This window comes from Branchiostoma belcheri, unplaced genomic scaffold, assembly GCF_001625305.1.
Source record: "Branchiostoma belcheri isolate BF01 breed outbred unplaced genomic scaffold, Haploidv18h27 scaffold200, whole genome shotgun sequence".
In the NCBI taxonomy this organism is placed as follows: Eukaryota; Metazoa; Chordata; class Leptocardii; order Amphioxiformes; family Branchiostomatidae; genus Branchiostoma; species Branchiostoma belcheri.
In genome coordinates, this window is record NW_017803492.1 from 341,444 (window position 1) to 357,297 (window position 15,854).

Genomic DNA, 15,854 nt, shown 5'->3' on the forward strand with positions numbered 1-15,854 from the left:
CATGCCCTGTTCATATAATACCTAATTCTATCTATCTATCTATCTATCTATCTATCTATCTATCTATCTATCTATCTATCTATCTATCTATCTATATATATATATATATATATATATATATATATATATATATATATATATATACAGCTTTCCTCAGCATATTGAGTTATACTGCTTACTAGTTGTTATAGTGTCTTAACTTTCAATTATCCAGGAAGGTATATTAGCTTTTCAGAATTGTTAGATATTAGCAATTAGCAATGATACTAGATCAGCTTCCATCATGTCCGTATTTTTAAACATTGTACCGGCTACAATTGTCGTGCAACAAAGTTCTAATTAGAATGTTTTATTGTGGTTTAGGTAGAGTAGAAGTAAATTTTACCTTTGTATGATAGCGATAGAAGCATTCTTTTCAGTTATGTGTTAAGTACAATTCCCCCACTTTAAATATTTAAATAGTAAAGATATAAATTTATGTAGCATTCGACAAACCAACTCTAACTATAATCATACAGCCTTCTATATTTCTACTATTACTAAAAAAACGAGAGGAAGTTGAATGCACTAGAGTATACTAGAAGTTAATATATGATTGTCAACATGTGACCTGTATTTAACCCAGTGGGGCAGAAATTCACAATGTCCTCATCCATCCACTGTATATCATCTTCTTCACCCCCAGGGTGACATCACCCTACGCTGGTCCGGCTGGAGAGATGACGACTCGGGGATTGGAGAGTACGAGTACGAGGTGTTCAAACTCCGGCCGTACGGAGACGTGCTGGGGATGAGAGGACTGTCTCCTGTACCCGGACAGACAGGCAGGGTTGGAGCGGCGACAAGTCAAGCCAACATTCATCTTACTGAACCAGGTGCGATAACTCATATTACTAAAGCAAGAAAAAAGTCTAAAATGATCTTTTTATTGTAGATGTACATATGAGTACAATGTATGGCTTTTGTGCATTGGCTGAAACAATTATTTAAACTTTGTCCACCAAGGGGCACACCACGCATTTATACTTACCATCTATTAACAAAATATAGTATGGCCTTGATAATATTATATAATCTAAATTCAATGGGTGTTACCTATGGCAATACCAAATGTAACGTGACATTAACATGACAGTTAAGCGATAGTACCATGGCAGTAACGCGACAGTGATATATAACGTGGTAATGTGTCATTTTTATCTTTGCCAAAACTTACAACATCTTAATGTCAGACGTTTCCACTTCACCACAGGAGTGTACAGTATAGTACTGACTGTTGAGGACGGCTGCGGGCCGAATGACGGGAACTTCGTCATCACACGGAGGTTCCTCATCTATGACGACAACAGTACAGTTCAGGCTGACACATCCGGGCACCATCCCATGTGGGCGGAGTCAGCCTCTAACGTCACCGGAAGGGTGTGGCAAACCAACCTACAAGACGCCACGGGAAATGGACCACAGGTGATGTACCGTATTGTGTTGTGCCAATTTGTCAATTTTCAGAGTTTCTACAGCATGCTTACGTGTTACATAATCTTCCCTTCAGGTGACTATTTCCTGGCCGGACCACTTCTGCAACCAACTACACAAACACAACAAGTTTCTAAACGCCATAGAAGAACATCCTTCACCCATCCTGCCTGGGTACGAAGAACTAACTGGTAATTATGGACGCATTTTCTCTCTGTGCTCTTTGATTTTTAATCACAGTTATCTCATTTTAACTAAGAAATTGGGATAACTGAAATAGGGCAAATATTTTCCAGCTATATTTCAGTTAATATTGAATTAATTAATTAATATTGAATGATTAGAATGATTGGATTTTAGAGACTGTAAGGACTGCATGTTCTCCTTGCAGTTACAATATTCTGTGACCACGCCTCTACAAAAGTGCCCAGCTAACTGACAGACATTAACAGAACTACGTTGTTATTCTCAGGCCAGCCCCCAGCTACCCGGTCCCGTGAAGCCATCCCGAACGTGAACACCATCCTGCTGTTCCAGACAGACTGGGCTGTGGACCATCAGGGCGGGAGGAGTCTCAGCAGCCCGCCGGGAAACTGGCAGAACGTCTCAGATATGACGGTAAAGCAAGATCTTATGGTCGTCGTGCGATAGGGCTATATAATAATAGGAAACTTGCGTACGCCGTGCACTACTAGCTATAGTGATGCTCAAACTAATAGTGAACTTACTCGAACTCTGGTCAGATTTGAACTCTAACTTTGAACTGGAGGAGAGGGACATTTTAGAATATAGATTAATAAATGATGCTATCTTTTTGCTTTTGGGTACTTAATTTCATGGTTACAGATAGTAATTACGTCAACCTTTCCAGTTACAAAGACAAAGTCGTGACGTCCCTAGAGAAGACGGAGACACGGTCCGTTTCTGGGTTCGTGCTTTTGACGTCATGAGCAACTTTCTCGACGATTACGTCACCATTCACGTGGACTCATCTCCTCCCGTGCTGGAGAGCATTTTTCTGTCACGAGGCGGAGTACACACTTTGGCAGTACATCACTCACAAGATCTTTTTGAGATGACGTAAGGTTATTTTTCATAGATTGGAATTCTTTCTATTGTTGTATTATGTAGGGTAGCGCCTACTCGCCAATTGTTACCAGGAAAATGCCTTTTGGTTATGTTGCTACGTTTTACTGATAATATAGCGTCATTTGAATCAGTAACCAGCAGTTCAAATTGTTTCACTGCAGAGTCGTTGTCACAGCGTACGATGATCACAGCGGCATTCATAACATCCACTGGGAGTTACACGACATGGCAGACCCGACAGTCGTCCATGGGGAGGGACAGGTCACTGTCAGGAGGCCTTCCGTGAGCTAAACCTCTATTAGGAATTAAATTCAAAGTTTATCAAAATTAAAAACGATTTTCTTAAAAAGTTCAAACTATGTTCTATTCTTTAGATAGCTTCCGATCACGATACCATAGGTGGTATCCGAAGTCTTTAATTCACAAGACGTATAACTTCAATGTATTTGAATCATGTATATAAGCTTTCAAATGACGTATATTATGTAAATTCCGAGCCAATAGAACAATGGTAAGAGGCCCCAAAGTCTCTCTATCCAAGGTTCACTAACACCATGAATTTGCCCAACTCACATAGACTCTCCATCCCGAGTGCCCCCCTCCATTTTGTACCTGCATCCCCAAAGATGAAGAGTGCTACTTCCGTGACCACGACTTTAAACCGGACAAAAACAAGATGAACATCTCACAGGGGACCCACGACCACGACTATTACATCATCATCACGGTCACCAACAACGCCATGCTGCAAACACAAGGAAGGTTCCAGGTTTGTGGACTTTATCATGCAGGGTAGTGTTGCACAGACGCTTCGTGTCATCACCCTTTTGCTGTAAATTTTCTTTTTACCTTTGCTTCACTAATGCAGCGTTTGTTTTTAGTGTCATGCGTAAACATACATTATCGGTATTTTTAAACACTTTTTGGTAATTCACGATGGTCCGGTTGCTAGCCTTTTGTCCGCGTTGCTATGGCTGAGTGCGCCGCCCACTCACCGCGGGGTGCCTACCTCGTGCCTGTACCCAGGCACTATACACAAGTAAATACTGCAAATATCTCTCAAAATAACGCATGATCGGAATATCATGTCGAGAAACTACAGTAAGAATCGAAAAGAAGACAGGTTGACTTTGTAAATAAGAAGAAGTAAAAACGTGACAGCAAATTACAGCGTTCAAAAAGCCCTTCTTACGCTAGTGTTTAGTTCCGGCAACTTTTGGCAATTGAACTTTGAACCTTGTGACCTTTCTAATAAGGATTTTTTTTCCAATTTACGCACTAAACATTAGTTGAAGTCCTAATCTATAATCTCACCAATAATTTTTTAATTCTATGGTATTAAACTCGATGTCTGCGAAATCTAAGATCATTTACGTAAATTTCGGGGTAGATTTCGGCCTAGATTGGGGTATAATTCCCGTGAGCCTCCATAGAACAACAAGAACGCGTCATCAAGATGGCGGCGGGACTGTGCCCTTTCGATTTTTGGTGTTTTCGTCAAAAAAATCCTTATTAGATCAAAAGTTATGGGCCAAAATATTACATGTACCCTTTACTCAGAGCTTTCACGTGGAAGTAAGACTTTGTTTTCAGCTATAATCAGCTACGGCGGCGTCCCTCAAAGAGACTGATTATCGGGCTTCATTGTTCTCGAGTGCAGTTACATGCAAATCCTGGCCGGACCGCTATTGTTTTCCAAGCTTGAGATCGAGAGGCGCGGCAGTTTTAAAAGTGAGAATTGACCAAAAATCTGTTCCGACTAGAAGGTTGTGGGTTTTGGGCGGTCTAAAAATCTTGACGTCGTAGAAGGGATTAAAACGATGTTGCTAGTATCCCGGTTTAGAAATTACTCAAGTATCGCGGTTGGGGAAAAATTATGGGCAAGCTCACGGCACTAGATTTTAGCGAACACGGCTAGTGCATTTAATAAAAAAACGATAGACGATAAACAAGGACAAGAACAACAACAGCATTAAAAATACATAAAAACAAAAAGAAAATGTCGACAGTTTACGGGGAAGACCAAATATAAATCCAAAATAAATTGGGACTTCATGGGCAAAAAGTCCGTAATAGTGTCACGCACCGCGTGCCGTCGCCAGCAAGCTACCCTGGATGCCAAACTAGTATCGGGCCGTTAGCCTTTTTCCTTCGGCAGCCGAGAGCCCTTCGCCCGCCTGCCTAAATTACCGCTACGGGGGAGTTGAGCCCGAAGGCCAGCCAAACCCCCCCCGGGCTTGACTCCCCCGTAGCGGTAATTTACACCAGCGGGCGAAGGGCTTTTGCGGCCCGGACAGCGAGTTTGGATTCCAGGGTACCAGCAAGCCGCTGCATGCACGCCAAGTTTGTCAATTTTGGGGCGCCCGTGGACCAGCTTACAGCCAAGCCCGGCGTCATCGCCCGCCCTTGGATAGGGGTAAATACCATCCAGGACGCAATTAAGAAAGACATACAGACACCATAGCCTTTGATTCTAACGTTTGATCGTATTTTTGGCGCAAATGTTGACTCGAATGCTTTCAAAATTGTGGCGGCATTTTGTTCCTTTCTTTGACTATGCCTGCAAATTATTTGTTTCCGAATTTCCGTTCCGTCTTACAGCCGTAGCACACTAACGCTTTACATTTTGAAGTACACATGCCACTAAACTTTCGACTGAACCTTTACCCCGGAATATAACAAATTTATGTCGCATTTCTCGTAGCCGTAAGTCGTTTGTAAAGCTGTGTAACTTCATGAGTATGTGTTTCCGGGCGGCCATTTTGTTTCTTTTCTGGACGCTTCAATGGATGACGCTGGCTTTAGTAAGTCTCATTTTTTTTCGATATTGTCTCCTAGTTGCACAAGATGAACGCCTTGCTGTGTCTGTAGATTTATAGATATCTTCTAAGCCGTAATTATGAGCTAATATTCATAAAAGCCATAGTGTAAACAAGCCGTGAAAGTTCAAAGCGTAGCAGTGACGCCATTGCTTCATGCTTTTTCCTGTATGTTTATTCACGGCATTTGTACAAAAAACAAATACTTTTTGTACAATAAATTTTTATTTTTTGATGACCACCAGTGTATTGTTTGTTACTGTACGAATTACATGTACGTTGTGTTCAAATTGTAGTCAAGAACTTGTGAGGCGTGATTTGCGATCGTAACGTAATCGATCGTAACGAGCTTGTATAGTCCAGCAAGATTCGGGGAGGGGATGGAAAGATCAAACACTTGCGGTGAAATCTTTTATAGCGATGGAATAGTGACTGCTTAAGTCCTAAAATTAACTGAAATTTAACAAATCAGGAATTACAGTAACCCTAGAGGTAAAATTGAAGACACAGATGAAGGCCGAGGCATTGTTAAAACGTGCGAAGCGAAGAACAATAGGGGCGGAGACGAGGCACGCATATCAAAAGACAAGCTCGCGGGAAAATCTTGCTGGGCGAGGAGCGATCAAAACATTTCTTGTCCCCGCCTGCAAACCTGCGAACCAATCAGCTACTGTTGTCAATGGCTAAATGAATGATTGACAGTGAATATTCATGAGCAGCGTGTTAGGAAAAATTCGACCCGATTTGACCATCGTGATTGTGTAACATGGTTCCTTTTTTAACCAATAATTTTACAAGTTCAACGTTTCGATGGTCGTCTGTCACACTGCACGAAATGGCCTCGGATTCAAGCAGATGCGTACCGGGATTTGTCCGTATTTTTCGCAGATACAAGCGGATACTGACGGATCAGAATGGAATCCGCCAGAAAATCCGAAACATCGGTTACTGCAATCCGGAACCTATTCCGTACAAATCCGAAAAACGGGATTCTTATAGTATATATTCCACACAGAATACGCTCGGATTTGCCCGGGATTCGTACAGAAATGACCCCTGACAAATGCGTAACTCAGGATTTGAACTTTAATACCTTCACCATATTCCCATTCAGGATACATTCGGATACGTACAGGCTTAATAGGAGCTCCTGCAACTAAATAGTTTATTATCAATACACAGTATAGCCTGAAACATATCGTGTGCAATTACCACTCCTAAGTGGACAGCTATGTCCTTACATTTGGGGTACATAGTTATCCACAAGTTACCACTTACAAAAACTGTAACAAATATTTCTGTCCAACGTTACCCCCTAACAGTAAGCTATGCCTTTACACTTGAGGTCATAGTAAACAAACAAAAACTTTAATAAACATTATTCTGCCCAAAGTTACCCTAAAATAGTTAGCTATGCCTTTACACTTGGGGTACATATCCATACACAAATCATAGTGAACTAACAAAAACTGTAACAAACATTTCTGTCCACTGAAAAGTTACCCCCAAAGAGTGAACTTGGGGTACATATTCGGACACAAATCATGGAAAACGTGTTTCACTGGCCTCAGAAAATTCACCAGAAATAATACTGGACCTAAGTTAACATTTAGAAATCCATTGATTCAACTCTAACATGATGGGATTTTTAGACTTGGAAGTGGAAGAAGGGTCACTGGGCCAGGTACCCTCTTTGTTCACTGCCGTTTTACCTGTTCACTTTAGTATGAAGTTTCAAATTTTTGGTCGAGCTCACTTTTGTATTTTGTAGATGTGGGCAGCCAAAGAATGGCCTTAGTAAAAAAATATTTCCATTTTCATCATAAACTGGCTCGTCTGGTGACATGTACTCCGGACAGCTTGAGCTTGAGCCGCTTACTGTATGGTTTCTTCACCTTCAAGGCGATGATCCAGTTTCTGTTGGCAAAAAAGCCATGGATCATTTAATACATCATAAGACAGACTAGCAAAACATTGTCACATACATCCTGGAGGTATAAAAAGGTAAACAAATACACAGGTGACAAAACGTCCCATGTCTTTATATAAACGTCTTCGAGATGAGGAGGCTCCGCCTGTAGTACTCCCTGCTGTTTGCAAATTACATTGGTCAGAAAACTTGGGCATCTTCAATGGACAAAAAGTAACATATAACTTGATCAAAATTTCTACCAGACATATAATAAAGGAATTGACAAATTGACTATACCTGAATACAATAAAAATACTGAACACTTTTTTTAAAAACTGCTCCCTATTTTTGTCAAGACGAGATTGGCCCGGCACGAATGCCTATTGACCGTTAGAAAGTATGAACAAGTTGCTACCCTACAAAGACAAGCCCCTAAAAACCTTTCATCTATAATGTGGAGGGGGCAGGTTAGTTAGAGACATGCATTTTATAATGTTTCTGGCAGCGACATATCAATAACCAAATAGGTATGATAACTGAACTTACCAAACGCCCGATGTGTTGGATCAAGTGCGCAGGGCCGCCGTGCAAGGGGGAGGGGGCGCCGAAGCTTGCTACACACGTCACTATTCTGTGCGTTTGAATTGACATCACATCCCCCTCCTGTCCAAACACTATCAATCCTGTCCAAACTCGATGACCGATCATGGTAGACTGGTTATGGCATCATGGTATCACGAAAAAAAGCGATACAAACGCCTGATTTCTCTCTAGTTTTCCCCTGCATCGAAGCCAACTTTCCTAACGGTTTTCATTCTAACCGCCAACACGGTACGCATGCGTACGCTAGCTGGCCAATCAGAGGCATCATTTAGACTTTGCTTCCTTTCATTGCCTTCCTCAAGAAAGTTACATGTACGTGTTAGGTACCCGATTATAAGGGATGCAGATTGTTTAAACTCGGAAAGATAGTATTACCCATGCTATATAAGTTTGGTAAATTCCAGATTTCGTGCAAGCGAGATCAGAAAATTTCCTCTTCTGGTATCTTTTTCGGATCTGCGGGATTCGTAATCCATATGAGGTCATATGAATGCCAAGTGGGATCTGTTGGGATCTGTGGAAGCGAATCTGCATCTGGTATCTTTTTCGGATCTGTGAAACTTGGAATCCATAGTAAGAGTCAGTCAAGTGCGAAATTCTGATATTCACAAATTTCTCTGCGTTTCTGGTATCTCTTTCGGATCTGTGGAAGATAGATCCGCAAAATCCAGCTTCTGGTATCGTTTTCGAATCTGCAGAACCGTGATCCGTAAAATCCCGCTTCCGGTATCTCTTTCGGATCTGTGGAAGATAGATCCGCAAAATCCCACTTCTGGTATCGTTTTCGGATCTGCAGAACCGTGATCCGTAAAATTCTGCTTTTGGTACCTTTATCGGATCTGTGGGACCAGGAATCCATAGCAGTACGAAATTCTGAGATCCGCAAAATCCCGTTGCTGCAAATCACTTTCGGATTTGTGGAACCGAGATCTGCGAAATCCCGCTTCTGGTATCTTGTTCAGATCTGCGGAAGTGAGATCCGCGAAATCCCGCTTCTGTTATTTTGTTCGGAATCTGCGGGAGAGTCCAAAGCAGCAGTGCCCTGTGGGTTATTTTAGAATCCGTTTAATGCCCGGCAGGCGGATTTGCTGAAATCCGTGGTAGTACATGTATGACGCCATGATGGGTATTTATTGTATCCGTCAGGATCCGAGGCAACTCCAGACTCCCCTAAAAACCGAACTTATAACATATCCGAGAAAGAAGGTTCCTTGCGAATATCAAATTTGTATCTGTGATTTCTTAAAGATCCGGACGTATACGGTGCCGGAATTGTCGGATCTGCAGTGCTACTTCGTATTCTAGTAAGGATTGCGGATTTCTCCGGATTTGCTACGTATCCGTCATGATGCACGATTTCGGATCTTCAGGATTTGCTATAATCCGAGTCCATTTCGTGCAGTGTCACCTTTCTCCCGGCAATATTGGTTTCACTTCGCACTGCACCTAGCTGTCGCTGCTAAGTTTGCCGACAAAACTGAGAGCAGTCACATATATGAAAAATATACATAAATGTTGACAACCAACGGTAATAAGGGAATTTAACAATCATCCCTTACATAGTATATAATAAGCTGATTCGGTTGTGACAATGAACCTTCTTCATACATTCATTTACCAAACTAATACAACAACTTGCGGATTTCACAGATCACCGTTGACACCAGCCCGCCTCTGCCCGGTCACGTCCATGACAGTCTGCCGGCGGAAACAGACCTGGACTTCCAACAGGACACCGTCATACAGGCATCATGGGAAGGTTTCTTTGACAGGGAAAGCGGCGTCATGTTCTACATGTACGGCTTTGCTGAGGACTGTCTGACGTTGGAAAATGTGACTGAGTTCGGAAATACTAGTAATTATCAGGTAAGAACGCGTTTAAGGAATAAGGGAAGAAACGTTATTTCATTTGGCATTGTGATATAGAACGATCTTCATGATTCTCAATCATTTTCGGTTGTCTGACAAAGAAAACTTGGCTCTGACAATAACAAACATGTTGCTAATGGCGCTTTATCAACGTGATCATAATAATCACCGGCCCTCCATCCATCTGTTAAAACACTTTAGTTTCTTTATATTTTAATCACATGAAATACTTTGTTCAATTTGATGTTAAAAAGGGTGTTGGGCCTTGCTAATCTAATTATCAACTGGCCGGGCTGTGGTAAAGTAATGGGCTAAAGCATCGAAATTCCTTCCATTCTCCTCCACATGTAGGTAGCAAACACCACGTCAACCCACGCTGAATGGGAAGCCACACACCCAGGCCTGTACCACTGCACGGTTATCGCCTTTAACCGTGCGCTGGAACCGTCCGAACCTGTCTGCTCAGACGGTGTGACCATAGACATGACACCGCCCGTCATAGCAGACCTGGCAGTGGACAACCTACACTACACACCGGGAGTGGTCAGAGGGATGGACGGCAAGGTTTGGCTGGTGGACAGCAGTGGACTCAGACATCCAATCAACGAACCGTCTGCAACATGCAGGTAGAGAAAAAACACTACGGAGATATAAGAAACGTTTTTTTCAAGAGGAGTATTAATAACTCATCTTTAAAAATCTATGTTGGTAGAAGTCCTTATGAAGCAGTTTGAACTGAAGCTTCCAACACAAGATATTGAAATTTCCCAAATTTTCGACAGTAACTATGCATATATTACACGTGACTCTGTAAGCAGTGGATCGTAATTAATTAATAAGTTGCAGAAAGTCGGGGCGGCACAGACTTTCTGCAACTTACGATCCTCTGCTTACTTAATAATATCCACTTACGATCTGCATACGTCATATAGATCAATTTTCTATTTCCCATAAGGAATGTTTCTCAAGAAGTGGATGACGTCAACTTATGGCCAGCTCAAAATCTACTGTCGAACGGAACAGAACTTCCGGGGTATTCAGACAGCGACTGTCTTACAGCAGGTCCCTTTTCTGGCAACGGCTTCTTATCAAGGGAGAACATGGTATAGTACACTATTCTTGTTTTTGTTTCTATGTCATTTTTTTTAACGTACACATTAAAACCCTTGTAATACTCGTATCCAAGACGATGGTCAGATTTAGAATTAACTTTGTGGTATTTTTTTTTCGCTTTTCTAACTAGTTATCACTACGATGGGATGGTGAAGACCCTGAAAGTGAAATATACGACTTCGAGGTTGGGCTTAGCAGCACGCTGTCCCCTGATCTGCCTGACATACTGCCGTTCACATCAACTAACGCACATCCCCACTTCACAACGTACCATCCAGACTTGGACGAAGGAAAACAGTTCTACTTAGTCCTGAAGGCTATCAACAGAGCACAGATGTCTACAACTAAGGTAAGCTTTGTTAATGTATATATGCGGTATGCGGGTGGTATATATAACTTGCTTTACCTTCGGAACAGGGAATAAGCTTGAATTCCTCACCTTTTTCCCCACAGGTTTTAGGGCCTTTTATCGTTGACGTTTCCCCACCAGTGTTCTCAAGCGTGATCGAGGTAACGTTGGAGGAAAATAACGGGAGTCAGGCGTTGGTTGCCAGATGGGATTCTAGACCGACATCAGTCCACGACATCGATGATACAGGCAGATTTTACAAGTTCGAGTACTCTGTTGGTAAGTGTTGTACTATCGTTGATAGTTGAATCGTTGAATCGTTTTTAGCCTCTTTGCAGGCGTTCTGGGATCGGTCGGCGTTTTTATTTTTATTTTTCCTAATTTGGAGTGTGTGTGTGTGTGTGTGTGTGTTATTTGCAAGTTACACGATTATGATCAAACGTAGATCGCATGCATTAGATGATCTGTCCGCCAACCATAGAATGCTATCCCTGGAACCAGAATTGTGAATCGTGATCATGATGGTATAACTTACAAATCCCCCCCTGAAAAACCTCGATCTAGAAACGCCTGCAAGGAGGCTAAATTATTATTTGCCTGTATGCAGTGATTTTATTGGATGTAAATGTTTGTGAGTCTATGTCAGACTGCATGTCTTTATAAAGTGTAAATTCTTTTTCCAGGTCACCACCCGGGGACGACCGAAGTACATGATTTTGCACCATTCCCGACTGATGACAAGTTCTGCAACATCACGTCTCCACCGACCTGTCTGGTCATCCCACTATCAGCCCTGGACTGGCATCTTCACGGCCAGCACACGTACTACGTGTCCATCCGGGTGGAGAATGCGGCTGGTCTCAGCACCGTGGTGACTTCACAGCCGTACGTGCACTTTGTGGGTCTTCCGTCAGAGGGGGTCGTCATGGAAGTGGATCCAGCAGCAGGAGAACCTTCCATTTTGGGGGTAAGTCGGAAATCGTTTGGTAATTACCATGCACTTGTACAAGCTAAGTTTCTTTTAGAAATACCGCAATTTGTTCACCGACGTTGTGGCTAATTCCGGATTTTTTGTAGTATCTTACCCTCGTTTATGTACATTATTAGCGAAATTGATTGTGGTGCAGTGTGTGATTAAATAAATTAACTTTTCAATGACGTACCAACTTGAATAAGCTGTTCAATGAACTCATCAGAGAGTAAACGGTCCTTTGGGTTTGTCAGAATATAAAACAAACTTTGGTCTCTGTTTTCAGCGTCCTGCTGACATAGATATCCAAAGCAGCACTGACACCATCAGCTGTGAATGGCTGGGATTTTCACATCCACATCAGGACGTCACCTATCAAGTGGGCATCGGGACGGAGCCTGGGCTGGCGGACGTCTGTCCATTTACTTACACAGGGCAGAACACCAGCTTTACAGCCCACAGCATGAATCTGGATACTTTTCAGGTTAGAAATTTCTAGTTCTGCAACTAGAAATTCATTCGTCCTTCAATTCATTCGTTAGCATGGATACATTTTCTAGTATGATTTTCTTGCATGTGGCCGTTAAAAAACCTTTCATATTTTTTAAGACCTATTACGTCACAGTTGTGGCTGGTACTGAATCCGGAAACATCTTTGTGACGTCAGACGGTGTTCTAGTGTTAAGAGATGATGACGTCATCAACGGGACGCAGGTTCTTGATGGTCTTGGCTGTATTATGGGTATGGATCATATATGAATTTTTAAGTAAACATTGGTATGATTAATATTACAGTTGAATTACAGTGCTATGCATAAACATTCGTCGACAGTAATATTTTCATGTCATTTTCTGACTATTATTTCATCTCATAGCTCAACGAACTAGACGTATTATTTCTAAACATTTCAGATACCAACAACACTTTCTTCCATCATGCCAATCTCAGCCATGTCAAGTGTTCAGAAAACAAAGATTTCCAGATTTCTACAACAACCGTCGAGGCCCGATGGACCATTCCTGCCGCCGTGAAGACGTTCGTACGCCGGGTGGAATGGGCCGTGGAGAGAGAAGTTCGACTCAGTGGGTAAGATGATTCTAACGAATTTGTTGGGTCTTGAACTTGGAGACTTATGACCTCCATGAAATGTTAAGATGTCGTGTGATGGTGACTTTGCCCTCTTGTCATTCACCATCGTGTCTACAAATCTTTCTGTACTGTAGCTTTCAGCTTCCAATGAAGTCATGTAACGAAAACCACCCGTGAAAATAAAATACACACACACACACAGATTCACCAAAAACAACACCTCCATTTTTCATGGAGGTGAAATTCAGAATGATTTACGTTTAGCACCGCACATGTACGAAGCAAAAAAACTGTTTGCTAAAAAATAATTGCGTTTACTGATTCTCCCAGAGTGCCTTCATGGGAAAGAATCACAGAATTCAGGAACATGCGGATGTCCAGTCACGGCACGTGGACAGGACTGACCCTTCTGAACTCGCAGCGTTACCGGTCTGTCATCAAGTTGTGCCATCCGTCCGGATGTTTCCAGGTATCTCATTGATACTACTTTCCAACGAGAGATTTAGGCTTTATTTTTTTTTGTGTTTTTTGTGTTTTCATTTCTTTTCATTCTTGCAACTAAATATTGTCTGGCCAATTTGATACTTTGCAGCCAAGAGAAGATTTGCTTGGGGATTAACTCCTACTACTTTTTTTAAATCTAGAAGATACGCCACCAAGTTACCAAACAATTGTACTTACTGTTTATATAAGTAAAACGTCTAAGCCATGCTACTAAATGATTCACGTTTTGATGTGAACGTCTTGCAGCCCGCACACAGTGATGGGTTCACGGTCGTCCACAACCCTCCCACCCCGGGACAGATCACCTCCATCAGTTACAACAGGACGGCAAGGGTGCTAACGTTCACCTGGCAGCAGTTTGATCATGATGACACAGCCCAGTCTAACGCTGAAGGTCCATTCATACACTATGAGTGGAACTTAGCAACAGAGATGTCCTTAAAGGGCTCCGCCTATGGTGACATCATTTTACCGTGGCAACCGATCCATGTCGAAATGGTGACTGAAGGCCAAGTAGGTTGAGTTCATCAAGTCTTATTAAGATATAGAGTACAGGGGTTCCCACGCCAAATCATAAGCTACCCAGGAAGGACAGTGTGATCTGCTCTTCCGTAGGTCTTGTATCAATACTGAAATAGTTACCTTTGAGTTTCTTCATTTTTTATTATTTTCCATGATGTACAAGTGTCGAAGTTTACATAAGTTGCGTAAAAAGCACCGAATGCCAATATGATATGTAATACGATATGAAATAAAACTCATCGAATCAATTCTGAATTATACATATTTAGCCAACATTTTTCTATAATGCTCATCCAAAGAGAGAACCAAGATTGACATGTATTTTGCCTTTCTTTCCAGCTGACCCATGAAGTAACATTAGATGATAGGTTAGACTTCACCCATTGCCTCCGTCTGCTCATCCGAGGGACCAACAGGGTCGGTCTGTACTCGACCGTCGCCCGGGACGTGCTGGATTGTTACGCGTACGATCCCATCCTCATCATCCCACCCACAGTCATCGATGCAGTAGGAACCTTAGAATCAACACACATGAGGTACGTGAAACACTGTCATTACACTACAAACGACATGGAACAACCAAGTATCTGTGGTACAATGCATTTTGATTGTTTACTAATCTGATTTACAACTATAACAACCAACAAATTTACGAACCCTTGTCTTTAGTCAGTTGGTTGTATCTATTAAATATGTTTACTTTTGTTAACATGTAGTGATGTGCACCTCGCACAAAATGAGAAGTGGCCGCTACCCGACCAGGAGTTCACATCTGCCCGTGACAAACTGTCTGCAGTCTGGCCCACACTGCGACACGGGCACTACAGGTGGAAGGTTGTCTCTGACGAGTCAATTCAAAACTGGGCTTATGTCACTTCCCGTCATGCTCTGCGGTACTCCGATTACGACTGCAGCGCCCCGCAGGTTTTGGCTTGCGGAGAGACTGAGGTGAGGTTTTATGTCACGATAATTGTAATGAAATATGCTTGGAGAGGATAGCAGGGAATGCTATTTCATAATTGTGATCTGCAAGTAAAAAACAAGAATTCGGAGATCTCATATCTCCATGAAATATATGAGTTTTTGTAAGTGGTTTTTTATTTGTCTCATTAACTATGGAAATAAGGTGGTAATTAGCATAATCTAGTTTAATTTATGGTCTTTTAAATTCAAATGACAATATTTTTCGTGTATTCCTCTCCTTTCTCATACTTCATTTCAACATGTCCTCATTAATTATGCAAATGACCTCTACATAGTGGTGTTAACCTTTAAGAAACATACACAAGGTATAAAATTACCATTATTCACCAATAAGGAGTCACAGAATTTTCACCTTAAGTATGCAAATTAGGTCATCATTTGCATAACTGGCATTTGTTGATGTTCCGCCTGCCACAGTTTAAATAGATTACATGTATAACAGTACTATTATATAAAACACTGTAATTATAGAATTTCCTCTGTAATTATGCAAATTAACTCCTCTTCTGCATAATTTGTATATTTTTATGTACAACTCTCTTTCAGCTACATACATA

General features: G+C 41.8%; 1 protein-coding gene across 1 annotated transcript in view; it reads left to right on the forward strand.

Moving 5' to 3' along the window:
- Window positions 1–1,255: 1,255 nt before the first annotated feature.
- Window positions 1,256–15,854, forward strand: part of LOC109469374 — a 34,352-nt gene continuing 19,753 nt past the window's right edge. Inside the window, exons 1-19 of the mRNA XM_019767874.1 lie at window positions 1,256–1,464; window positions 1,550–1,664; window positions 1,946–2,091; window positions 2,345–2,553; window positions 2,724–2,844; window positions 3,140–3,331; window positions 9,547–9,762; window positions 10,117–10,391; window positions 10,721–10,868; window positions 11,009–11,227; window positions 11,332–11,506; window positions 11,911–12,194; window positions 12,484–12,681; window positions 12,807–12,939; window positions 13,110–13,284; window positions 13,618–13,756; window positions 14,038–14,304; window positions 14,653–14,849; window positions 15,030–15,261. Of these exons, the coding sequence (XP_019623433.1) occupies window positions 1,384–1,464; window positions 1,550–1,664; window positions 1,946–2,091; window positions 2,345–2,553; window positions 2,724–2,844; window positions 3,140–3,331; window positions 9,547–9,762; window positions 10,117–10,391; window positions 10,721–10,868; window positions 11,009–11,227; window positions 11,332–11,506; window positions 11,911–12,194; window positions 12,484–12,681; window positions 12,807–12,939; window positions 13,110–13,284; window positions 13,618–13,756; window positions 14,038–14,304; window positions 14,653–14,849; window positions 15,030–15,261 (3,522 nt within the window). The 5' untranslated portion in view covers window positions 1,256–1,383. The remainder of the gene's footprint in view (window positions 1,465–1,549; window positions 1,665–1,945; window positions 2,092–2,344; window positions 2,554–2,723; window positions 2,845–3,139; window positions 3,332–9,546; window positions 9,763–10,116; window positions 10,392–10,720; window positions 10,869–11,008; window positions 11,228–11,331; window positions 11,507–11,910; window positions 12,195–12,483; window positions 12,682–12,806; window positions 12,940–13,109; window positions 13,285–13,617; window positions 13,757–14,037; window positions 14,305–14,652; window positions 14,850–15,029; window positions 15,262–15,854) is intronic.